This window comes from Emydura macquarii, unplaced genomic scaffold (assembly GCF_026122565.2).
Source record: "Emydura macquarii macquarii isolate MOO-44397 ecotype Brisbane River unplaced genomic scaffold, CSIRO-AGI_Emac_v2 contig_2768, whole genome shotgun sequence".
Classification (NCBI taxonomy): Eukaryota; Metazoa; Chordata; order Testudines; family Chelidae; genus Emydura; species Emydura macquarii.
The window spans coordinates 49,132,871-49,158,904 of record NW_027132905.1 but is presented as its reverse complement, the minus strand read 5'-3'; the positions used below and the strand labels follow the sequence as shown (position 1 = coordinate 49,158,904).

At 51.6% G+C, this 26,034-nt stretch overlaps 2 protein-coding genes across 3 annotated transcripts in view; one reads left to right on the top strand and one right to left on the bottom strand.

The window, feature by feature from the left end:
- The first annotated feature begins 4,085 nt into the window (after window positions 1–4,085).
- Window positions 4,086–19,231, top strand: HTR6 (5-hydroxytryptamine receptor 6). Its single transcript, XM_067566923.1, is given in 4 exon segments — window positions 4,086–4,146; window positions 4,149–4,810; window positions 17,350–17,508; window positions 18,615–19,231. Coding segments are annotated over 4 exon segments (1,308 nt in total). The 3' UTR covers window positions 19,041–19,231.
- Window positions 19,232–21,594: 2,363 nt separating this feature from the next.
- The window catches only part of TMCO4 (transmembrane and coiled-coil domains 4), a 60,963-nt gene continuing 56,523 nt past the window's right edge, over window positions 21,595–26,034 (bottom strand). The window contains exon 13 of one of the 2 annotated variants that reach the window (XM_067566884.1): window positions 21,595–23,435. In XM_067566884.1, the coding sequence (XP_067422985.1) occupies window positions 22,965–23,435 (471 nt within the window). In that variant the 3' untranslated portion in view covers window positions 21,595–22,964. Of the gene's footprint in view, window positions 23,436–24,254; window positions 24,389–26,034 lie in introns of those variants that run through there. The other variant, XM_067566885.1, reaches the window with a different exon arrangement.

Sequence of the window (26,034 nt, the reverse complement as noted above, 5' to 3'; positions counted from 1 at the left end):
CTAGCCAGGGGCAGCTTGGCAGCTGCCCGAACCTGCTCCCGTGACTGACAGATGGGGTCCCTCCCTGCACGTCCTGCCCATGCTGGTCCATGCAACTCTCTGCACTTGTCCGGAGCAGGATCCAGGCCCCAGGCGGGGGTGGGGGCATTTGAAATGCCCAAGCCCTGTGAATTTCGAGGGAGAGCTGGACATCCCGGTCTCTCTGGTGGCGTTGCCAATCTCAGCCAGGAGCTGCCTGAACTGAACCCTGAAGAGAGACAAGGTGGGTGAGGGAATGTCTTTTCTTGGGCCAACTTTTGCTGGGGGAAGGGATAAACTTTTGAGCTACCCAGAGCTCTTCCTCAGGTCTGGGGAAAGTAACCAGAGTCCAGTAAAAGGCATTCGCTCACCCAACTTGTCCGTCCCCTATCCTGGGACCAGCCCAGCTACAGCAACGAACCATAAAGCACAGTTGTTCTCATAGGTCACCCCAAAAGCAGGTGAATGTGGGAAATGTAAACACTGGAGCTGAACCCCTCTCAATGATTCATCCCAGTTCACGGTGCACAGCACAGGACCAGCCGCCAGCCGCATCATCTCTGTCTAGGCTGACGTCCCTCAGTCACTGCCAACCACCTGGGCATATTTACCTCCAGGGCTGCTGTTTTCTTGTCACTCCCCTTCCCAGCAGTCCATGGAGACATTCCTGCATTATTGAGCCGTGATGGATGAACCCATCCTATTGCTCTTTCAGCTAATGGGCTTTGTGTCAGAATGCAAGTGCTTTCAGGATAAATGCAGCCAATATCAGCTCTGGAATGGGCCAGGCGTTAATTGAAATCCGCATGCATTAGCGTGAGAGAGCTCTGTATTTAAAGCAGGGGGGCGTGTTTTGTACCAGCTTCCCTAGAAACAATCCCTAGATCTCATTTACCACATGGGGTTGAACATTTGTGGCCAGATTTTCGAAAGAACTCAGTGCCCGGCAGCTTCCATGGGTCTCATTTGGGGGTGGGGGGGGTGACAATACAGAATTCTCCCTGGTTCTTACTGGATCACAAGTGCCTTTGAAAATCTGGCCGGTATGACAAGTCTATACATCTGTACTGGAATTTTTTAAGGCATCCAGGCGCTGGGCCTGATCCCCCCGGCCCACGTAGCACACAGGTGTAACTCCAGCCATGTCACTGGGAGCTCAGCACTTCGGAAAAATCCGGTCCCTTATTTGGGAGCTGAAATACGGATTTAGAAGCCTAACTTCAGGCTCCGACTTGTGGCAATCTTGGGCCTTAACTGGACCGTGCGCCAGGCTCCCCATTGGTGAACTGAGGCTAATAATATTGGCCCTCGACTCTAAGGTGTTTTGGGATTCCTGGGTGAAAGGCATCATATATGTGCAAAGTGTCCTTATGTCTCTATTTCCAGGGATAAATCCCTGCAGGTTCAGGAGGGGTCTGATGTTCTGCTTCTGTTGCTCATAGTATTGCCTAAAAGTCATGGGGGGAGGGTCTCGTATTCCCTGTTGCTTGGATCGCAGCCCTCGCCACTCTCTGGAAAGTGGAGCTGCTCGGAGGAGGAGACGTTGGGTTCATGATTATTATTATTCTAATGAATTGCTTTGGAGAAGGCTTGCTGAGGGTGGACAGATCTTCTGCTGCATGTGCGCAGCATGGAGAGCGTGGTGTGGGTTTCCTCGAGCAGCGTCACATCTAAGCAGAACATTTTCTCTGGGCCTAACAGCAGATCCTAGTTGCTCCATGCATGGCTTGTTTTTTTTTTTAATGCTCTGCAAAACAGCATGCGGGGCTGATATTCAGGGATTAAGCTGAGCTGTAGCACTGAGGCTGGGGAGTGAGTGATTGAGAGCCACTGTGTTCAGCTGCTCAAAGAAAGCCTGGTTGGTGGCAAAAAGCATTTCTGAGAAAAGTCATTAATTTTTATCGCTCTTTTTCGTTCACGTACTGATTTCCCATTAGTTCCGCCAGCCTCACTGCATTATCACTGACCAGTCTCATCCTGCAGCAGGAATTCAGCCAGCGGTCATTTGAAGCCATTCCTGCCCGAGGAAATCAGGAGGGTTTTCTTGCCTCTTTCTCCAACCTGGAGGGTTTTATTGCCTCTTTCTCCAACCTCTGCCGGCCGTAACGAAGCGAGGGCTGCTCAGCCCTTCCTCTCCACTCTGTGGCGGAAGCATGGCTGGAGTCTCGGGAGCACAATAAACTGGCTGGCATTCACCCACCCACCTGGAAAAGGGAGACAAACATCTTCCAAGGGAAATGATGTTTAAAGCTTCACAGATCCAGCAGAGAAGCGTCGAAAATAGGCCAAATTCTGCTCTCTATTCTACTGGCACCAATCCAAAGTAAGCCCACCGTTACTCCGCTGCACCAGGTGAATGCGGTGCTGTGCAGGAGGTGGGGCCCAGGGAGTGGGGCCCAGGAGCCGAAGATGAGGCTGCAATGATTGATCACGCACCTGGCCGGTAGGGGAGGTTGTGAAGCGGCAAAGGAAGACGAGATTATGGTGACGCTGCCAGGCCAGAGAGACGTATTTTGGAGACTCGGTTTTTTTTGTGTCGCACTCACCGGTAAATGCAGGATCTCGCAGGGCCAGATCCTTGGCCGGTGTGAACTGGCTTCAGTGGAGTGATGCCTGATTTACACCACTGAGGATTTGGCCCATGCATGAGTCCAACAGCAGAGGGCTCGGTGGGGGCGGGAAATAGCCAAGAAAAAGAAACAAAACAAAACAAACGTCTCCAAATGATCCCAAAGAGCTTTTCTCTCCCTTATCGCCTGGGTGTGTAAGCAAGGCCGGTCGCTCACCTTGCCCACATCTCCTCCCATGCCGAGAGGTCATCCGGTGCACTGCCTAGCTTTCCAGTAAGAAATCAGCCAGGTTTCTGCCCTTCCCTTGGGTTGCTGTTCCTAATGGAGCTCATGCCTATGCCAGTTTTCCCCAGTAGCCTACATTTCCGGTGCTCCGATGCCACAGCGAGGGTCACCGTATGATCCACTGAAGATGCCCCTTGATTGCAGTCAGTTTTGGCTCATGCCTTTAATGCCTAGGCAGGGAGGATCCCAGGAAGTCCCCCCGTGGGAACAACCTGACCCCGTGCAGGCGGCGAAGCCCTTTTCAGCTGTTTTGTTGAGATCATAGCGGAGCCGTGTTCTGTTTTGCATGTTGTTTGGTTAAACAATCCTTCACGATTCAATCCTTGCTGCTCAGCACAGCCCTACCCGGCTGGTTTTAGCCTCAGACCTGTTGACCCGATATCAACTTTGCCGGCTCGTGCTAGATCGTCCTCTTTAACACAGGCAGCCATGTGGAAGGGGAGGGCTGGTGGCATGGGGGGAGCTAGTGCCTGCTGTCTCTTTAAGGGTGGAAAAGAAAGCTCTCTACTTGCCACTTTATCGAGTTTAGATGAGGTCCCTGTTTTCTTTAGTACGGGAGGAGGAGGAGGAGGATGCTAAGGGGAGAGGTTGGCATTTTTGCACACACACTGAGCACAGCTCTGGCCAAGGGGAGACCCCTCTCCGCCGCCTGCACACACACACACCTGCACGGTGCAGCTTTCTCCCACCAGCAAAGCTCTGTAGGGGCACCTCTTTCCCCTTGCAGCAGGGTTATGCTGCCTCCTGCTTCCTCTGCATGCAGCAGCCGCAGCAGTGATCGGACACACAGGCACTGCAAAGAAAAGGCAGAAAGCCCTACAGGTAGGCGAGCAGGAGGGAGGGAGGGAAGCAGAGGTAGGAACCCCGGGTGGGGAGGGTGGTCCAAGCAGGAGGCTAAGTGGGATTTGCAATTCCTAGGAAATGCCTGAGTCTGAGCCGTGGGGTGGGGGGGAACCTTTCTTCTGCTGATCGGCTCCTGAGAATGTCATTCTGCCCTGCTTGCCAGTGAAGAGAGAGGAGGAGGCGAGGAGGGGAGAGAGAGAGAGGCTAGGAGGAAGAGACAGCTGGCTCGCACTTCTTCCCTTTAAAAGCTAGCCCATGGCAATGATCACCTAGTCCTGGTCCCTGCTCCATGCAGAGCACCCCCAGGGAAGTTGCAGGCTGCCCCCCCAGCTCAGCCTGTACACAGCCAACCCCGCCCCCAGCTCCTCCATGGCAGAAGATTTTGGGAGCCCCAATGGCAGTGTGGTTGGGGAGAGGTCCCTGGCCGGGGGAGCAGCTGGGTGGCCGCATTCCTCTGCTTCATCATCCTGCTGACCGCCCTGGGGAACTTCCTGCTCATCTTGCTGATCTTCACGCAGCGCTCCCTGCGCAACACCTCCAACTACTTCCTGGTGTCCCTTTTCATGTCCGACCTGATGGTGGGCTTGGTGGTCATGCCCCCGGCCATGCTGAACCAGCTGTACGGCCGGTGGGTGCTGGAGGGCGAATTCTGCTCCGTCTGGTACTCCTTCGACGTCATGTGCTGCAGTGCCTCCATCCTCAACCTCTGCGTCATCAGCCTGGACAGGTACCTGCTCATCATCTCCCCCCTCAAATACAAGCTCCGGATGACCTCCTGCAGGGCCGTCTGGCTCATCTTTGCCACCTGGACCTTGGCCGCCCTGGCCTCCTTCCTGCCCATCAAAATGGGGTGGCATGAGCTGGAGTTTGAGGTTAGGCCCCTCAATATCACCTCCCGCCTGGAAGCGGACCAGTGCCGGTTGCAGGTCAGTCTGCCTTATGCCCTGGTAGCCTCTTGCCTGACTTTTTTCCTCCCATCCATGGCTATCTCTTTCACCTACTGTCGGATCCTCCTGGCCGCCAGGAAGCAAGCAGTGCAGGTGGCCTCGCTCACCACCGCCACGGCCAGCACCTCTGACGAACCCATGCAACAGGTAACGTGCTTTGACTGGGCTGGTGGTGATGTGCCCCCGGTGTGTGTGGTTGCTTCATGTCTGCTGAGCCCACAGCCAGCCAGTGGGCTTCACCCCCCCCCCCCCTTGGAAGACTAGCAAGGAAATTGTACCACCTACGAAATCAGCTGCGGTGGGGACCGCCGGAGGTGGACCTCTGTGGCTTTTAAACCCATTGAAGGGGTGGAATCTTTCAGGCAGGGAGAGTTGCCGAGGAATAGCAAGTGGGGGATGCTGTAGCACTGGGCTGAGCTGCAGCAGGACCGGGGAACGGGTGGGGTGAGATCTGCTGCAGAGGGAGCTCCGGACTGCCCCTTCCCAACAGCCCCCTCCCCGCGCCAGGTAGCAGGAGGTTTAGGAAGGGGGCTTAGAAAGGCTTAGAATGGATCATGCAAACCCGTTTACTAAGCAATAAGCAAGACCAGCTGGATTCTCCCCCCCCCCTTTTCCCTTCCCCCACCTTGGAAAAGTTCCTGCATGTATAGGGTGGAAAGGTAAAGATGCCGTGATGCTAGTTTACCAAAGGGGTTAAAAGAGGACGCTTTGAAAATGGAGCCGCATTAAAGCCATTTTGGGAAGAGGTTTAACTGGGGAGGGGAGAAGCGGAGGGGAACTGTCCACCCCTTCCCCAGAGCAGAGCAAGACCTTAATGTTCAGCCGCCTCCCAGGCGCGCTCTGCCCCCAGCCTGTGGGTTCTGTGCTTACTTATTCAAAAGATGCTTGATCCTGGGGAGGGAGGGGGGGGGGGAATCCTCTGCTGACTTCAGGGGCAGCTGGATTGGACCCTAGGTTACAGCAAAGTGCTAGTGACCTTGCGTGGCAGCCTCCAGGCCTGCGGGTACCTTCCCCACAGCTGGGAATGTCACAGGTCAACGACGTCTGGGCAGGAAATGCGGCTAGACCGTGACGGGGCTATATGGACCGGGCTCAAGAAGCCGTTCAGCAGGATGCCGAGGAGGACACGCAAGTGCAAGGAGGGCAAGGGGCATCTGTGGTGCAGTTGAGGTGTCCAGTGTTACCCCAGGCCCTGGGGGTGGTCCTCGTGGCCTGTGCAGGCCTGTCCTGCCCTAGAGCGTTGGGAGAGCCGGATTGCCACTTGTTATGGGTTGATATGGGGCAGGGTCTGGAGGCTCATGAACAGGCAGACCTTTCTGCACCTCCAGTTTCCCTAGCTATAAAACGAGGCTGGTGATACTTACCAAGGTAGGTCTACACTGCAATTAGACACCTGGCGCTGGCCTGCGCCAGCTGACGTGGGCTGGCGGGGTTCAGGCTAAGGGTGACGTGCAGTGTCCTCGAGCCCGGGCTGCAGCCCAAGCCTGAACATTGCCACGGCAGTTAAACAGCCCCTTAGCCCACGCCAGCTGGCACGGGCCAGCCGTGGGTTGCTAATTGCAGCGTGGGCGCCTCCTCGGGTGCTGTGATAACACGATGCTGCTCCTCCTTCGCTGGAGGGTGCGTTGTATGGGCACGCTCACGCTTAATGAGCCCTAATTATTAGTATTCAAACACCTTGTGCACTGCCTTCTCCTGCGCTGCACGCAATAGCCCCTGCAGCAACGGGCCAGCAGAACAAAAGCTGAACGGCAATGTGAGATGCCGGCCTCACCTTCCCCACTGGCTCTCGCCCCAGCCTGGCAAACTCAGCAATTCTCCCTGCTGGAGCCTAAGTAATTAGCATGTGCTGAACAGCGCCCGAGCCGGCAAGGTGCTGGGTGCCTTCCATTCCCACCGACTGCACTGGGCGTTGATGGAGCATAGGACCGGGCCAAAGCAGCACAGCACCTGGCAGGATTGGTCCCGCCCTGTAGCACTGAGGCTGTAAGGTCGGGCTTGTCACGTGCCGCCATGTGGATATCGCTACAACACTCTGACCTCCGGCAGGTAGCACTGTCTCCAGCCCAGCTGCCAAGCACAACTAGGGGCAAAGGGTCCATAGTGCGCCAAGGAGCAGGGACGGCCCCCGCTCAGCGGGACAACTGGCTCATGGGCTTGTCCTGTGTCTGTGGCCCCCCAGGGGCGCAGGAGACACAGAAAGGGAGGCCGTCAAAAAGAGTGCGGCCTCGGCGAATCGGACCGGGGGCGCGAGGGGCGAGTCGGGCATCAGTGGAACAGGGTGGGAGGAGCTGTGGGAAGCGGGCCCTGCTGTCAAACGGGTGCTGGAGCAGCAGGCTGAAGTCCCAGTGGAGGGGATGGAGCAGCACTGTAAAGGGGCAGAGGAATGGGTGGCAAGAGAGCACCGTCCAAAGCCATCACAAACAATGGCGGGGTGGGGACGGGACCTGGGTACCAACAAGTGGCTGGGGCGGCTTACGAGAGGGTGCGGTGAAGCTGCCACCTGTCACCGGGGTCGTGGCTTGTGAGTCACTCTGCCTGCACACGCCTGAAGGAAAGAAACCCAAGTCCCGGCTCCCCTGTGTGTGTGGTTGGGGGGGGGGGGGGGAGGGCAGGAGTTGCTGAGCGAGGGCAGCTGTGCCAGATGCAGCCATGCCACCTCTCGTGAATTTATCACGTGAGACGTGATTGCTAAGTGAACCTGAGCCTTACTTATGATCTCATGATAGACCTCTGAAATCTCGGGATTTTTGTTTTCAGCGCCAGGTGACAGGGCTCCCGCTGTGAGGTAAGCTCCTTTGCCCCATCCTACCTCACCCCGCCACCCTGTCTCCGCCCTCCACCCACCCTCCCCGCCTCTTCCCACTGCCCTGGGGCGCACATGGTTTTGCGAAGCCCCTTCACTCCACCTCCTCTACCATGGCTGTACATTGCCGACCCTGGCAGCTGCTTGGAGCAGTGCTGGCCTGATCGCTCAGCTCCCACCGGCATCTCCTTCTCCTTTCCCCCAGGCTTTCCTTCCTGCTCTAGGCGCTGCTGCTTCTGACCAGGAACTAGGCAAAGTTGAGAGTCCCTCATCTTCCTCTGGATCCCCCAGTCCCGAGGGAGGGCTTCCTGCCAGAGAGAGAGGGGGAGCCATAAAAGGCAGGGGGCATTCATTGACTTTTGGGGAAAGATAAAGTTTTGTGTGGGTCCGTGCGTGTTGTTCTTCATCAGTGAGCGAGTGTTTAACGTTTCTCATGGGGTTGTCCCACCCCCGCCCCCACAAACCGTGGCAGGGACCATTTAGGGGAGACTAGTGACTTTTTCACACGGGTGCAAAGTGTCCTTCAGGGCGCTGCCCAAACTTTGGCCACTATGTGACTGCCCCGGCCTGGCAGGGCACGAGCCAGGGCGTGGTACCTGCAGGCCCTGCACCAGAGTTGCATTCAAGGGAAGAGCTCTTTGCATTATTGTGAGAGCTCCTGCGGCAGGAACGAAAACCCTCGTCCTCTCAGTAACCATGCAAGAGGAGGCAGTGCAGCACTCGTCACCCCTGCACGGGGAGTTGGCAGGGAGAGAGCAAAAAAAAAAAAAGACAGTGGACTCAAAAAAATCACGATTTAATCTTTTATGAGAGTTTCAGGAGTTTTAGGCCAATCTCATGATTTTTTCGGGTGTGGCTCCTAGTTTTTGAACTGGTGGGGTTGGCAATACTGCATGAGAGGTGAGAGGAGAAGATCAGTGATGCCCAGCCTTTTGGGACAGCTGTCCCAGTTCAGCAACCACTGCCTCCCATCTCCTGCTCCATCCCCGCTGCAAACTTTGGCTACTCCGGTCCCAGACAGCGGGCAGCCTGGCTACCCCATGGCTCATCACAGAGGCTGCTTCTCCTCATCCTTAGTCCCAGTTGTAGCGTTTGCTCCTGGGGGCATTGCTACTGAGAATGGCACTGCTGATGGTGGCAAAGGCTGCGTCCGGGAGGCTGTGTTGCTACCTGTATTAATGATGATAACTTGCATTCCAACAGGAACTGGCCAGGTTGGGCCTTAGGGGCCTGCTTCTGAGCTCATTGCAACAGCGCAAATCAGGAGCGACGCCACTGAAATCAGCTGACCGAACTGAGAGCCAGAGGCTATGGGCCTGATTGTCCTGGTTTTACAGCACAGTAACGCCATTGATTTCAGCGCAGTTACTCCTGATTTACTCCCAGCCGGGTGTGAGGGGCCCCAGGGCCAGTGAGGCTTTGTATGTCTCAGTTATTTTGTCACTGATATTCATGCCTGAAGAACAGCTGGATGTTGATTAGGCCCTGTGAACTCTGAGGAGAGCCTGCCATCTAGATACGTGCACAGTCTCACCTGTCAGACCTATTGACAGCTTGTTTAAATTCTCTTTGTTAGTCCATGGTATAACCGAGAAGCCCTGGTGGCGATTGTGCTAATCCCAGGACATTGGCAAAAGTGCATTTTATTGGGTAAGTTTAAAAGTTTCTCCCCCCAGCGAAGGGAGCAAGGGGCCTGAGTTCCCACTCATACCAATTTTGTACTGAGGAACTCTGCTTGAGTTACTCTGGATTTGCATCCATGTAAATAAGTGGAGAACTCCTTTGTGTCCAGATTGCTTTCGCAACTATGGAAAAAAATCCTTTTCTAAGCGAAGAGTAAGTGGGGGGGCGGGGGAAGCTCATTCCCGCCGTTTCAAGCTCTTAGGTTCAGCCGTGGGATACTTAGACATCTGAAGAACACCAAGATGAATTTCTAAACTATTGAGATGCTAGAAAAGAAAAGGAGGGAAAAAATGACCTGGAGGGTTTAAAATAGACGGTGCTTCTCAACATAAACAAACCTGTGTATTGGACATGTTCAGAGTTCAAGCACTGATGATTTTAGGCCTTTCTTGGTTTAATGCTCTTGGCAGTATATTGTGATTCTCTCAGATAAGAGTGAGTTCTTTAATCTGTCACCGTCAGGGGGATCAAAGTACATGAGTGAGAGATGCCTGTCCAGTGACTCCCAGAAAGGATAACATTTCTTACAGAGAGGAGAAAGCTTAAAGGGTTGTTTAATGTAAAGTGGCTAGCGCCTTCCAGGTTTTCCTACAAATGGGTCTCCATCCTCTCTCTGGGCACCTTGGGATGACATTTTGCACATCTCTACCCCCTCTTTCCTTCTAGAATCTCAAAGCACTTGATTAATTGTCTCTCCCAACACCCCCGAGGTGCGTGAGAAATATTACCCCCATTTAATGGAGACACAGAGCGGTTCAGTGACTTGTTCAGCGTCACATGCTGGGAATAGAATCCAGGGGTCATCTCCTTAAAAATCAGACATCATTTCTCTCCTGCAGTGGTGTGGCCTCCTCCCTCTTCTAGCACCCTGCTCAGAATGCGGATACTTTGGCACTCCTAGGGGTCTGGATCATGAAGGGATTTCACAGTTTGGCCTTTATGAACACTAGGCCCCCAGGAGTTTTGCTGGACGAGAGCAGCTCACTCTCTCCTTCCTGTACGGAGAAGGTAACAGCAGTCACAAAAATAGCTGTATGAAGGAGGAGAAGCTGTCATGCCCATTATTAAGAATTGCAGAGCTTGATGTCACGCCGAGGAAAGGAATAATTTCCCGTTCCCCTCAAATTGCTAGGTGTGGCGGTGATTATGGTGGGGGAAGGGGGTGGGTGGGGGCAAAGGATCTGGAATGACAGCAGCTGCAAAGCATTTGAAACCGATGTTTTTGTTCCCCATCGCCATGTGCTGAGCTTTGCAGGAAGGCGTTGGCATTGGGATGAGCAAGAGATAAACTTCCTTTGAAAGACCTTCGCTGTAGAGTGGGACTGACTCTAGCGCAGCCCGAAAGCTTGTCCCTTCCACGAGCAGAAGTTGGTCCAATAAAAGATGTTCCCTCACCTACCTTGTCTCTCTCCTGTGCAGAGAGGCAGTGTAAGGGCTATGCATCACATAAGTCCTAACTGAGCCCAGGCACTGGCCATGTAGACAGGGGTCAGTGCTGCCCTGTGATAGATAGCTGGTTCAGTGGTGGGATTAGAGGATAGGGGAGACAATTACACCCAGACACCCCAGATTTCTGCAGCAAGCCTTTGGTACAGCCCACTCAGCTCCTGTTTGTCTCCATCAGGAAATCAACCTCAGAGCTGAGTTCAACAATAGTTGTATCTAGGAATTGGCCAGCCACACAGGCACCAGATTTGTGACAGGAACGGAAAGCTGAGATGACTAATACATTCTCACCCGCTGCACTTAAAAAACGATGCCAAAGAAATCTCCCCGCTCTGTCACTTTCAGCTGTCATGATGGTTACTAATGTTCCAGGCAAGCGTAATTTAATTTTCCAACTTGTTTAAAAAAAAGAAGAAGAGTATTTAATCAATGAACTAATAAGTACGACGGAATTGATTCAGGAGGTGCAGTGAGGTGAAAGCAGAAATCACAATGAGAATCAATTATTGACGGTATGAGTGCACAAAAACATGGGTGCAAATTTTTAGAGGTATTTAAGCGTGGGGCTGCTCAGTGTTGCAAAGCTGAACCAATTTAGGAGCCGAAGTCTCCTTTTCAAAAGGACTTAGGCGTTTGGGACGTCAAGTGTCAATAAATATCAATGGGACGTAGGCTCCGCTGTGCCTACATCACTTCTGAAAATGAGACTTAAGCTCTTAGCTCAGTTAGTTGTCGCAATGCTGAGCAGAGCAACGTGTCAACAGCTTGAAAAATATGGGCCGTGCTTCCTGTGAGAAGGGCCAAGATTCTCCCCCCGAGTCATTCTTGTTTTATACTAATGAAAGTCCACCAAAGACAATGGAATTACTTCTGATTTACACCAGTGCGAGAGGAAACCATGGCCCAGTAATAGAGGATTTCCAATTCTTCTCCAATGGGATAAATCACCCATCCCTAGTGTTGATGTGTCATAAAATATTGGGTTTTAACCCCATCTCTTATCCAAGGCTGAATATTGTCCAGCTATCAACTCAGCCCCCAGCAATATTTGTGGGGAAAGAAGGAATATCTCTATATAATCAGGCTGTCCTCTCCCCCAAAGAGCAGCTTTTTAAAGCTATTTTGAATGTGGAAAGTTAGAAGTTGTCCAAACAGAAATATAGATGGATTAATGGGCGGACAGAAATTGTCAGTAGTAGAAGATAAATGCAATTTATTACATGGCTCCACAATTTGTCATATGGCTATGGCCATCACTCATGTACCATCCAAGCTCATTTATCTCTTTTTCTAATCACAAATCTTTCTAATTAGGCATGTGGGTTTATAAATGTATACGTCCCTCAGATGCTGCATACATATGAGAAGACATTAGTTCTAACTGGTAAAGAATTTGAAATTCTATAATAGTACATTTTGAATACTTTTCTTCTCATTTTACTACATAGTCTACTATATTAAGCAAGCTACAACATACCGTCTTTCTTAAAAATCACTGGTTGAGATGATGGATGTGTTTTTACAAGTGAAAGATATCTCATTTTGTATATGTTTCTGCAGGAGAAAATTATTTGTCACTAAATTTAAATTTAATCCCTAGTAATAGTCTCTATTCATGTCGGCTCCAACAGCAAAAAGACAAACTTAATTGCTTTTAAATACCTTGATTTAGCTTGCTGGTCTCTTTCTTTCACATAAGGAGATGGGACTCTCTGACCCAGTCAACTCACCGGTGGATGATCAGTTGTTAAAATCCGAAGTATTTTAACAGGTGGAAGCAGAAGCAGAGAATAAATAGACAAAATACTGGAGCAATTTTAAAAGGCCTTTTCTGAGATGTCAGATTTTGAAACCAATTACATTTAAACATTATGGGTCAGATCCACTGCCAAGGATCTGATCCACAATGTTTGTGTAACGAGCAACATAATTCACCCAGATTGAGTCTAGGTCTGTGAAGCAGTGGTCCCTCATTGGAAAAGGATGTAGGGCTTTCAGAACCATGGACAGCGGGGACGGCGACAAACTGTATTAAGGCCACATTTCAGCCAAGCACTGTCAAAGCACAGTCTTAAATCTTTTGAAGCCCATGGGGCTGAAGTAAGTGCTTTAGTTCAGCACGTGCTCACGTGTGTTGCTGAATCAGAGGCTTAAAACGTAAACCTCCTGCTCCCAGTTAAATCAATGGGATGCAAATTAAGCCTCCCTGATCATTCTAGATAAGCAGTGGTAGCTGGTTTATAGCAAAACGTCTTGCTCCATGTGTAAGAGTACAGTGGTCATGTGTCTCCATCACTGAATGGACTGAAATGGAATATAGCTGAAGATAAAATGCAAAGCAGAGAGCCAGCAGAGTAAGTTTCAAATCTGTTTTCTTTGAAGGGAGGGCAGATCAGCAAGCGGCAATGTAATGATGCCAGGATGCCAAAATAATTGAATTGGAGGTTGCAGGGGTGGATAGAAGAGAGAGCTTGGGCTGATGGTTGTAGACTGAAACACTGGAGACCTGTCTTTAAAACAGCAGCTTAATAACATTTTTCAATCAATAGCGAGATGTGCTAGGCTGGATCTTCAGTAGCTCAATGTGTTTGGATTTCTGCAATAATAAATAGTCACCTAATAATACAGCCATTACGATTCAGGGAGTAGCAATTTTCCTTTCCCCAGTGACTTTATTTTTTACCGCAGCACTCCCTGCAGGGCTGGTCTGGGCACCAAGTGAAGTGTTGTGGTGGTTCCTTTCTATTTGGCACATAAAAGTTGGTTGCACCATAATTCCCACAGGGATTCAGCACAGTACGGCTCAGTTCATGTAGCTTGTATGCACGCTGCAGCTCATCAGTACCTTCAGATATTGTTTGATCAGAGCATGCAGGTGAGAGCCTGGCACCTCTGCGCAGTAAGCTTGACCCTACCCCTTTCCCCCTGTGTGGGCATGGGTGATTGATGCAAACTCTTTAATGCAGAGCCTCAAAGGTATTTAGGGATCTAACGCAGATTAATTTCAATGGCAGATTGTCTCAGGGTAAGCCCACCCCGTCATTGCTGGTAGAGAGGTTTGGAGGGACAAGGGGGTAGCGGGGTGTCCCCACAGGCGCAGTCTACCAGACTGTTCCCAATCTCCCGGCCATATGACTCGAACGTCTGAGTCGGGGTGGTCGCTCCAAGGACCGGGGCAGCGCAGCCTAATGGCCAGAGTCAATAGTCATCCTCAGGCCAGGGCTGTGAGGCCTAGTGGCCAGAGTCAATAGTCTATAGAGCCCAAGCCGGGCGGGGCTGCAGAGCAGTCTGGAACCCAGACCCTCTGGCCGGACTGGGCAAGAGATGCCAGCTGTAGTCCCCGCCCCTCCAGCAGTGCAGGGCAGGGCAGACAGTCCGTAGCTCTGGCAGGGGTTCACACACCTCTCCAGTCTGAAGCTCAGGTAGGGGGGGTTGCTGTCACCATGAGCAGAGTAGAAGGGAGGCCTAGGGGACCTCCATCATGTCCCAGCCCAGTGCCCTGTTCATGATGGGGGCCGGTCAGTGGGGATCCCACCACAAGAAGCTGACCTACCTCAGGTGGGAGATACCACTCACTCCATCTCCCTGGGCTACTTCCTACCATGCCTCCAGATGCTGTCGTCCAGGTCTCGTTGGGGCCTTCGGGTTACCTAGTATCGGTAGCTCCCTGGACGTCTGGCTCCAGGCAGTCAGCTTTGCGCAGCCAGTCTCCATTCAGGTCTCCAGGGCCTCTGGTTCCCTCAGCTGGGGGCTGAAGCAGCTCCCTCTTTGGAGCCTCCACCAAGCATCCACGCCCACCCCGTCACAGAGACACATGGCTAAATATCTCTGAGAAGCTAGGTATTAGTGCCTCAGTTTCCCCCGGTGTAAAAAGGGGGGGGTCATACCACCCATCTACCGCCCAAGGCTGCTAAGCTTAGTCTGGGACGTGCTAGTCACGTATTTTAATACTGCAACCGTTTCAGCATTGCACTGACTTTGCTGTGTCTGGCACCTGCTCCATACAGGGCTCCATCCTGCAAAGGGCCAAGCACCCTCAGCGCCCCATGAAGTCAATGGCTGGTCAGCTCAATTAGCACCTCTCGGGGGGAACTCAGCATCTTGCAAGCTCAGGACACATAAGGGTGGATTTGTCCCACAGCCCCTTCTGCCCTCGTCACATGTTCTCCAGTCAAGGACCAGGACAACGATTTCCTTAGGGTGCCTCCGTTCGGGGGGGCATGTGCTGCTGGCCCATAAACGGAGCTCTGCTCCTGCTCCCCAACGAGCCACTGGGTCCTTCTCTCTGGCGCTGCAGGGGGCGGCTGTGGTGCGAGTGAGCAGTTGGGAAAGGCAGCGGACGTGCAAGTGCAAGCCGTGCTGCATCTGTGGGCTAGCGAGGCTCAGCAATGGCTCCACGCTGCAAACACCGGTAGCTGGCCGGCTGGCAGAATTTCCGCAAACGATCATGCAAAACATCTCCCTAGCTGGTGTAAATCAGTGCAGCTCCATTGCAAGCTGTGGGCCAGGTCCTGGACTGGTATAAATCAGTGTCGCTTCTTTGAAGTCAGAGCTGTGCCGATTTACAGTCATTGGAGGCACTGGGCCAGGCAGTGTAGTGCTGGGACAGCCATCTTCTGGCTGGGAAAGTGATTGAGGGTTTCCTTGGCTCAGCCCAACTCACTGATTTATGGGCCCAGGACCATGCGTATCTGGGCAGAGCCAACCCCCGGATGGCAAGCTCAAGTGACTTACGTCTTTGGCAAGATTTGGTTTCTTTCTTTCTATTGTCACCTGTTGCTGTGTCCAGCCATGCTGGTGTTTACAGGGTTAAGACTTGAAAATCTTCCCTGTCCGTGGATTTCCTGCCCAGCGTTTGCACTTGCATAACATTGAAAGGACTTGAAAGCCCAGCAAGAACGGCTGTATAAAACTGACCCGTTGCTGGTTGTTTTCTTCTCCCAGGCGTATTATTCTCAACAGGCTTTTAAAGCTGACTTTTACAATCCGCTCCAGGAAGCTGCTTTGCTTCTGAGCATCGTTTTGTGCCAGAGCTACAACATACGTCAGTTTCTCTACCGCTCCGGGGCCCCAGCTGAGCCCAGTAAGCCCAGTCTGCAGCTGGGGATTGGGGGGCGGGAGGGTGAGTATAAAGCATCTCTGTGCCCCCGCTTCTGCCAAAGCTGGGGGCGACTCCACATTTGTGCACAGTGCAGTGTAGAGGAGGCTCATGGCTGTGCTAAATGATACCAGCTGCAACGGCCCCCTCCAGCAGCCAAGGAGCACAGGAGTACAGCTGCCCACCAGGCACCGCTGCTTTTTCACTGGCAGGGACCCTAGGCTAGGCCTTCACGTTGGCTCTATGCTACTCCTGCGGCCATCGTGTACATTACAAGCCGCAGCGCTGGCAAAGTGGCTCTAAGGGGCCGCGGCGCAGTCCAGGACTGGGCCCCGTGTCTTTGGGGCAATGCAGTTGATTTCAGTGCAGTCCTTCTGCAGCAGTTTGAGGTTGGAATCGGGCAGAGTGACTCATTTCAAGAAGGGCAAAGAGAGGGGAATAAATAAGGCTACGGGAAAGCAGGCGGCGTGTGGAAGGAGGTGAGGGGCCAACCGTTACTCCTCTTCCCGTGGGAAGGGACTTTCAGTCATGGGGGCCAAATCCAATTTGGTTGGGGGTCACTTTGAGCCTCTGGCCTGTCAAACACTCACCAAGGGGAGCGACTGCATTAGAGAGTAGCTAGCGCAGCTCTCGTCCGGCCCTTGGTGGACTAGGCAGGCAAAGACATGGGCGCAAGGGGGCGCTGAACTCCTAGTGGCAGGATCAAGGAATGCTTGGATCTGGGGCAGTGGAGGGCTCTGGTCTCATGCAGCCATTGACCGAGGGCAAGGCAAGGGCAGGATGCAGGCAGGCTGAGCTGCTAGTTTTACACGCACGTTGCACTGCTGTAAATCACCGCACAAGGTGCGGGGCCGTGGCGAGTCAGGCCCTATTGCTGGATGTTGCAGGAGCACACAGGAGAGGGGAGGCCGTGAGACGTTTGTTTGCCCTTCTAGCCACATGCTGCACCGGGGGAAAAAATAACAGCCCAGAAACCATTTAGAGTCTGATTGCCCCCATCTCATCCCTCTTTACGGAGCCATTTACAGCTGTGTGTAGTAGGTGTAAAATGCTATTACACTGCGCAGGGAAGAATCAGCTCCGCTAGGTGCAGGGGATGGAGCGAAGGCCCAGGCTGAGCACGTTTTCTGCTTGTCGAAGGAGGCTGCATGTGTGCTGCCCGCCGTGGAAAAGGGAGCGAGGGAAGGAATCGACGCTGGTAATTGGTGCTGGTTTACAGGAAGAAGCGAAGAGGCATGGAAAAAAGCTGCCGTGGCTGGGAGATTGAGATCCCTCCAACGCCAGCCCAGCCAGTGTAGTCACCTTCCTGTTTTCAGATGATGCTGAAGCCCACGTTGTTAATTCGGGCCAGGGCTGGAGAACCAGTCCAGAGCGCTGCTGACACCGCTGAGGAGAGGGCGGACAAAGAGAGCATTAACTCACCTTTGTGCACACCCAATCCCCGATCCATCCCTAGTGTAACGGCCAGCTTGGAATGGCTCCCCTAGGGGCTGGTATAGACAGGTTTTCATCACTGTAGCACCTGCCAGTCTCACTGGAAACATGCTGCTGGGTCGGAAGGTCCTCAGTAGAGGAAGCAGAGGGCTCTCTCTCTCCTCGGGCCCGTGCGCTTTCACCAGCCCCTTTACTCATGTCGTTTCGTGTCCTTTGCAGGTTCCCAGAGCTCAGAGCCAATCTGTGGCCATGGGAGAGACCAGGAAATTCGCCAATAAGCACAGCAAAAAGGCACTGAAAGCCAGCCTGACCCTGGGCATCCTGCTGGGAATGTTCTTTGTGGCCTGGCTCCCGTTCTTTGTCACCAACGTGGCACAAGTAAGTCCTGGGCGGAAGAGGATGGAGAATCCCTGTCCTTGATCGTCAAACCCACACACAGCCCCGGGAAGGCCCTTGAGGTGGAGCGTTGGTCGATGGCTCGTCTGATGGAGATTAACTCAAAAGCAACCCTATGGTGTTGACTTTGCCAGGGCGTCAGGGAGCTTCCCTCCCTGCCCCTCTCCTGGTTGTAGCCATTTTCTCCCTCCTGGGGTTTCCCGCGCTCCATCCTCTGGCCCTTCCCCATCCTGCCCAGCTGGACTTTTAGGCTGTAAACTCGTTGGGGCAGGGGCTGTCATTTGTCATCTTTGTAGAACACCCAGCACAGCATCAATGATAACGCTGGTGGCTTGGCCAGAAGTTAGCAGCAAGACGTAGGAAGCAAGGAATTCAGAGATTTTTACCCACGGACCTTCCTAAAGGCCAGTTTACGATTCCCATCACCTGATTTTTGCAGGGCTAACCCTCAGAGGAAATAACTTTCCTGATCATCACCTCCCAGCTGCAATCCTGCCGCTATGCCAAATCTTGGCAGCTGGGCGGGTGCATGATCAGAGCTCCTTTCTAATCTGAGCTGCTGCAGACATCAAGCAGGAGCATGTACACGCAAGGCAGTCAGCTGCCGTAATATAACCACTCTGGGGTGCGGACAGCAACACCCTTGTACGTGTGGCTGAACCCAGCTGTGCCGCCCCCTCTGGGAAGGCAGTCTGGGCCTCTGACCTCCCTTCCCTTTCCATAGTGGTCCTGTATTAATTCTCGGAGAAGTTTCTTTAGTTGCCTGCCCCAACCCTTGAACCAGACAGGATCTGGCCCCAGAACCGTGCAATATTTGTTGCATTAAGTTCCTTCTCTCTGACCCCCCAAGGGGACCTCCCGCCTTGGAGAACAGGGAAAGGCCGGCTGTATGTTGTGCAGAGCTGGGAAATAGTAGGCTGCTACTATAGCAGTTCCCCAGGGAAAACCACAGCCCGCCCCTTTCTGCAGGCAGAGCCGTAGAAGCAAGGTGGGTGTTGCCGTGCCGTTGCAGATTGCGCTGGGTCCTGGGGATACCGGGCGAGGTCAGGGATGACCTGTTCTAATCAGTGCTCTGCCTCCCCACCCAGGCCGTTTGTGACTGCATCCCTGCTGGCTTCTTTGACGTACTCACCTGGCTCGGTTACTGCAACAGCACCATGAACCCCATCATCTACCCCCTCTTCATGAGGGACTTCAAGAGAGCCATGGCCAAGTACCTGCCCTGCTGCCGGCACTCTTGGGAACGCAGACCCAGCCCCATCTCCTTGTCCATGCGGAACTCCAACAGCGGGCCCCGGCTGGGCACGTCCCTCAAGAACGTCCTCACGTTGCAAGGCGAGACTGACTCCGTTGACTCTGTCATCCAGGTGAACGAGCACATCCTGCTGCCTGCCTGCAAAGACCCCCACCTGGAGTCCATCCCAGCCACGGGTGCCGACTCAGTCAACCTCTTTGACTTAGAACACACGGACCAGGAGTTGCAGATCAACCAGCTAAACACTCCCATGGATTGACCAAGCTGCCCAAACAGGGGTGGCATGAGACGAGGAGGAGGCCCACTCTTGGTCTCCCCCCAAAATCTTAGGCTACGCACAGACACCTTCGCGGTACCTGCTGGAATATGGTGGCCCCCCATGGATGGGGAAGCCAATGATGGTGTGTGTACATGTACAAGCCCCTTGAGCCAAAGTGAAGCACCGATATATACCAGAATACATGCCCGCTACACGTATAAACTGATCCCAGAGTCTCCTACCGCTTTAATTGTGGAGAGAATGGAAAACATGTCTCCTCTTTGTATGGAAATCATGGACCATTTGTCATTTGTTAAGGTTGGGTTTGTTTAAATACGGTGAAGCCACAGTTTATTGCCACGTTTTCCTGCCTGGTGTGTCCTCCCTTGTTCTCTACATGTTTTCTCACTGAGTTGTAATTTGTAAAGCAGCACAGGCACTTTTCCATTCTGAACCATGCATGATCTGCCCAGCTTTTTTTGAGCTTTTCTTGTCCCTGAGTTCAGAAAACAGGGGTGACATTTGCTCCTCTTGCCTGTAACACAGAATTTTAAAATTGGCTGAAAAAGCAGCACACAGTAAAACTGCAGATGGAGCGACTGAAACAAACCCTTACAGGCGCTGGAGGCAAATGGATCCAGAACAGCCAGTCAGCCACTGATGGCCATCACCACCGGACACTTCGTTAGCAGAACATTAACACACACATACGACAGTGATGAGGGCATAGACAGATCTGACTAGAGAAGTTGATGCACCACTATGAAGAGCATCTGGAGGATCAGCTAAGGCCATGAGTCTCAGTCACTGGGTTGTATTACAGTACTGGTAGCAAAGGCTCTGTGCTGCATTCTCTTGGTGTGTGACTTGCTCCAAACCCCGGTTTCGTGCTCACAAGAGGCCAGACACTCGGGCAGGTCACAACATGTGCAGTTGAATGGGAGGTCGTGGACAACGGGCTATTACAATCCCAATCTTAGTCCTATAAACTGGGGCTGTTGGCTGAAAAGCCATTGGAATGAATGATCAAGCTAGCAAAAGAAAAAAAAATATTGGGCCCTAGCCTCAGCTGGATACCTCAGCATAGCGTCTTTGATGTCAGTCAAGTAATGGCAGCTGAGGATTTCACTATCTAGCCGCTTCTTGTGAATCCACGTGCCACACACTCACACAGTTCAGAGATTAAAATGAGGCTCGTATTAGTTCAGGGGAGGGGAATTGAACCTTTTCAGCTGTGGCATTTCTATAGCCGCCGCCTCGCTTTTCTACCGCTGCTCCAGTGTCTCTGGCACATGGACCTGCTCACAGAGAAAGCCAGGAGGAAACCCGTAGGCCGAGGGTGGCAATTAGCACGTCTTACGTCTTCATCTCCACGCCCTACTAGAAGATTGTGTGTATAAATCACAGAAGCACCAGTTTATGCACCTTCTTTCTCACCCCCCAAACAGGCCTGTTTCCTATCGAGCCTGCATTTGGAGCAAGATTTCACCAGCTGATGTTTTAAACATAAAACTTGGAGATGTAATTAGAATGGGACGTAAACCTTTGAAAGGCCCCCTGCACTGAATCCTGCTGCAACAGCCAGCTGTGGAGGGGAGAGCATACCACAGCCTTCAAAGGCATGGCCGAGCTGCAGCTGCATGCACCTTCTGGAAGCCGCAAGGAGGCATTCTAGCTGAGCGTGCCAGAATAATCATCCATGGGATCAGGCTGGAGTATGGCTCCTCTGGAGCCCCTGCCCAGGGTCAGCGACCTCACTGCTCCGCCCTCTGAACTGCAGCCAAGGAGATGAAGCTCTGCCCCTATGGCCAAAGAGGGCATGAAGGCAAAGAACTTGAGACAGGACACGAGCAGCTCCTGGGTGATCTCTAAGCTGAGATCACAATGACTGTCCAACACGACCTCAAGAGTCTTTCCAAAGCCAGTGCCTGGGCTCTCTGGGGAGGAAGCTGTCTCCATAAGCTAGGAAGTGACCTGCTTTCTCTAGGGAATACAGACTGCTCCATCCCAGGCAGCTTTCAATGCATGGTTCCCCCTCACTTTGGGGAGAAACAAGTGAACGCCCACAAATGATCTCTTTGAGCAGGTCCAGGAGGGGTGTGGGTGTGGCATTTTGGAAACTGCAAATACAGATTCACTTGCTTATCTGGGAAGGAGAAGCAGGAGGGACGCGAAAAGAAAGTGCAGGATGGTTTTTGTAAAATCCTGGTAATCAGACTTTGTTCTTCTCTAGCACCTTTCACCCAGGGGTCTCAAAACATTTTGCAAACGCTGTCTCAGTCCCCACCAGGGATATGCTCAGGATCATCCCTCCCCTTTTACATATGGGGAAGCTGAGGCAGGGAGTTTGCAAAATGTCTTGTGCGATGTCTCACACAACCAGCCATTAGCAGAGTCAGGAATGAACCTGAGTATCCCCCCTCTCTTGCCTCTGTATGGAAGGCTGGTTAACAGATCTGAGATGCACAGACCCAGGTGAATCAAGCCCAACAGTGCAATTAAAGCTACAGACATACCTGGTCACATTAAAAAAACAAACCAAAAACCCCAACCATACCAAAAAACGAAACCTTTTAATTTCCTAGTGAGAATCCCAAACAGGGCAGATCCTGGTCTCCCAGATACTCTTCCAGTGCCCATAAAGTCACCTGCTTCCCTCAGACTCACAAAGCCCAACAACATTTTCCTTGTTCCCGCAAAGAATAAAGGCCAGTGCCTCAGACTGGTGTACATCAGTCACTGAACTGAGGACAGCAGCAATGAGAACCTGCCCCAGGGTCCTTTCCTCTGCATATGGGAGAACCTATTGGCAGTAGCGCTGAAGGTTTTGATCCAGTAACACCCCTAGGCCGTATTCCAGTTTCCATGTGGTCTTGAAAGCTGCAGTTGGAGTGTTCTCTTTAGTGCTCTGTTCTACCTGCAGCGCTCCTCTGTAGGGAGACAGCACCTTGATCAAGCATCTCTATGCAGCGTTCATCCCCTGATCAGTACATTGGTATGTCAGTCTCTGTGCTCGCTTGTGTGCAAAAATATCGAGGGAAGAAGAGGAGCAGGCGGCTCACCACTGACACCACAGTCCCACCAGCCAGTTGTGAGTCTCTCCTAGGGTAGCAGAAGCTAAAGAGAGGAGAGAGTCCTACGTCTCATGTCAAACTCCCATTGAGTCAGGAATTTTTCATGGGTACCAGGGGAGGAAACTGAACAAACCCGCAGGAACGGCTGTGAGATTTCAGCACCTCCTCTCACAGCGATCAGTATTCCCCTCTGGAGAGCAGAGAAGCACAGATTGCCGCTCCCCCGTTAGAGCAAAGCAGCCTGGCTTACCACAGGCCCGCAACGACGGCAGGTCGGCCTTTCCATCCTAACTGCTAAGCACTTACTGCTGGTGTTTCCCGTTATGTAGCGTGAGGTGATGTGCCTGTATGGAAAATGGGAGGAAGCCGTGACCAAGCACAGATCTGTAACAGTCGCTGCGCCGGCATCCCACCCCATCTGCTGGGAAGCTCATTGTGTTGTAGTCTTGTGAGAGAGGCTTTGATCTTAGCAGAACATCCTCCCAACGTAACTCACTCAAAAGGATCCCTGATTTGTTTCCATGGAAGACAGATAACTGGGTTATTCGATGGGTCTAGTGCCTCTCCAATCGAATAGCACAGCAGCTAGGGAAGTTTTTATCTTTGCTAACAACAAGCTTTTCACATCCATTTGCAGGAGTGTCCTATAGCTCCACAAGTCCTGGGATAAATGTTCTGTAGTAACTGCCAATGGCGCCAGTGCTGTTTTAAGGGGAGGGGTTTGTTTGCTAGATGCCTTTTTGCACTGGAGTGCTACAGATCATGTGCTGTGGCCATGATGCATTGACCAAGGGAAGCACGCCAGTGATTCACTGCGAGGCAGGGATTTTTCAGTTCTGATTCCGCCGACTCAGTCCAGACCTTGGTCTGCTTCCTGCTGTTTGAGGTCATTATTGGCTGAACTGCCTGGGCAGGGAAGGGAGGTTCCTCCCAGGATGTAACCAGCAGAGTCAGGGCAGGGTGGAGGGTTGGCTGGCAAAGGCTTTTCCAGCCTGGCTGGGTTCTGGTCTCTGCTGGCACTCAAAGAGCCTGGAAATTCAGAAACCTCAGGGTGTGCAAGATCAGAGTTCCTGGCAATAGAATGCTGTCCTTCACTGGGTACAGGCTGCCAGGACCAGTGATCATCGCTGGTGGAATCATCATCTCCCAAGGCACTTTCCTCTTCCTGATTCTCACTGTCTGCCGGCTGCTGTCTTTTCTCACCCTGGGTGGAGAAAAGGCTGGGATCCCCCTTCTCTTCCAGACGACACTCCTTGGTTTTAATGCCCACAGCCTTCAGGATAGTGTCCATTTGCTTCATGTAGTCCAGGTGGCCATTCACCTGAAAAGAACAACAAAGTCCCGTGAGTATGAGAAGTCCCATTAAGACCCAACTATGCCAGATCTGCAGAGCATGAACATGCAGCTGCGGGGAGATTCAGCCTCGGCCTTGAAAGACTGGGAGAGCTGTGCCTGGAAAATTCAGTTCCCCAAGAATATCCACGATTAATCACTGCCCCAGCCTAAGCTGATTCCCACTGGTTGCTCTCTTCCTGCATCACTCCACGCTCTGCAGCACTGCTGCTCCTACAGCATGACTTACACTGTATGGTTAAAGGCTTGCACTCCTCTAGGTTTTAAGAAAAGGTCTTATATGTTGTCAGGATAAGAGAGGCTGTGTCCTGCAGTGGTCAGAGTTCAGGGCTAGGAGTCAGAAGGTCTGGATTCATTTCTGGCTCTGCCACCTATTTGCTGTGTGACAGAGAGCAAATCCTCACCTCTCTGTGCCTCAGTTTCTCCATCTGTAGAATGCAGATAATTGTGGCGACATCAATTAAAATTTATGAAGCGTTTTAAGGTTGTTGGATGGAACATGCGATAAGACTCTTTTCTAGCCTGAAGAGCGTACTAAGCTAAGCTGTGTCTATAGTATAAATCAGGCAGGGCTCTCTCTCAAGTTGTGATCCCATGTAACTACAAGATAACTACCTTCTGATAGGCATATTAGAGTCCTCCCTAAATCAGTGCAAGCAAGAGAGAGGAAAAAAGAGCCAGTTTTCCCTCTGTCTAATTGTTATGTTTAAGTATAAACAGTTTAAAAGGAATAAGGCAAGACTAAAGATCCTAACCCGCCAGTCTGATGGCAGCCAGCTGCCTTTCCAGTCCAAGGTGCAGCGTCTGCTGAGTGAGGCTTTTGAAGTGGCAGCTGCAGCTAAGATGCTCAATAGAAAAGACTGGTCTTTAAATATCCTTTTCTATTCTGCTCACAGCCAAATGTGCGGCTGCACCTGCAAGCTGAAGAGACACAGAATGGAATTACCAGTGGGTTTCTCCATTGAGACGAAAACACCATTAGCGTGAATCATGACTCCTTCCATAGCCCACAGTTCAGCTGGCCCTAGAGATGTCAGCAGAGACTAAAGGTGTATGATTTTAATCCTAGGGATCCTGAGTGTCTGCAGCCAATCCTCTCTCCAACAGCTGGCTCATAATGCACCATGACAGAAGTTCCTTCCTGTCCCCAGCTGGTCATCACAACACCCTGAACCATGAACATTATCAGCCTTATTATTTGAATAAATATGCCTAATACTTGTTTTTCATTTTTCTAAGATATTTACCCCACTGGAATAATGTGGCAGTGAGTTTGAGCAGCTGCGTCTATGCAGAGGTGCAGGGTGTGGCACACAGCCACTGGGGAATTGTTTTAGGATGGGGAGATCCGCACTGCATCCTTAGGACACTTTTAAGGGCTGGCAAAGGGGATTGAATCTGAATCAAAGACCTGTCCCAATCACTGGCAAAGTGAATAGTCTCCAGATAGTAACCAGTCCAGAATTATTTCATGTGAAGTCAAAACTCAAACCTAGCCATTTGTGTAAAGCAGCTTTTGAGTGGTAACATTTGGACGCACTTAGAACTTGGAGCAAATTGAAGGATTTAATCAGCACATTAATAATGCAATATGCAACTTTAATCAGCCCATATGGCTCAACAGGCTCTTTAGATTTTGAACAGATTAGTACTTTAATTAAAATAACCATCAAAGGCCTACTAGATTGACTGTTCAGATGTGCACATTGTTCTCAGAAAAAGAATGAATCCTTTATTCATTACTATAGGGGTTTAGGAGGCAGTGAAATATAGGATGTTAGCTGAGCGATGGATTAAGTGGAGAGGAACAGGTACTGGATTTACTAAAAAATAAAATGTTTGAAGTCTAATGTTTTGTTCCATTTCCTTCCTGAGACATTCTTTCTTTAAAGACAGCTGTTACATTTCCTCTAGTTGGGCATGTCTGCTCAGTGAGACAACTCTTGAAACCATTCTTACTACGGAGCTGATTCCACATGGCGCAGAGCCCTGGGGCACATGGATTCTTACTGTTTCCCACCTACAGAACTTCCCAAATCCACTTTTAGAGGATCTGAGAATTGCCCCACAGAGACATTCATTGGTGAGACAGACGTAAACGCTATTGGCTCAGATATCATGGTGATGAGGACCATGGGGACTCACTCAAACCACTACAGAAACACAGCCTCAAAAGCACTCCATGAAAACCACCAACCCAGTGAGGGAGTTGCATGAATATTATTCCAAGAACTCACCTCTTAAAGCAATCCAGAGAGATCTCCAAAAACCACACTGACAGGACACCTGTCTAGACAGTAATACAGTTTCCATCACCATAGCATCTGAGTGCCTCACAAATGTCTGTGAATATATCTAGCTTCACAACGCTGTGTGATGTAAGGAAGGATTAGTGTCCCCATTCTAGAGATGGAGAACTGAGGCACAAAGAGATCCAAACCACCATGAAAAGATCCGAAAAGCACACCAAAGATATGTTGCATGCCCATTCACAGTAACAACTCCAAAACCATTCTATGGAGAGACTGAAACCCATTCAACTCACTCTACCTGTGTTGATCTGTCTA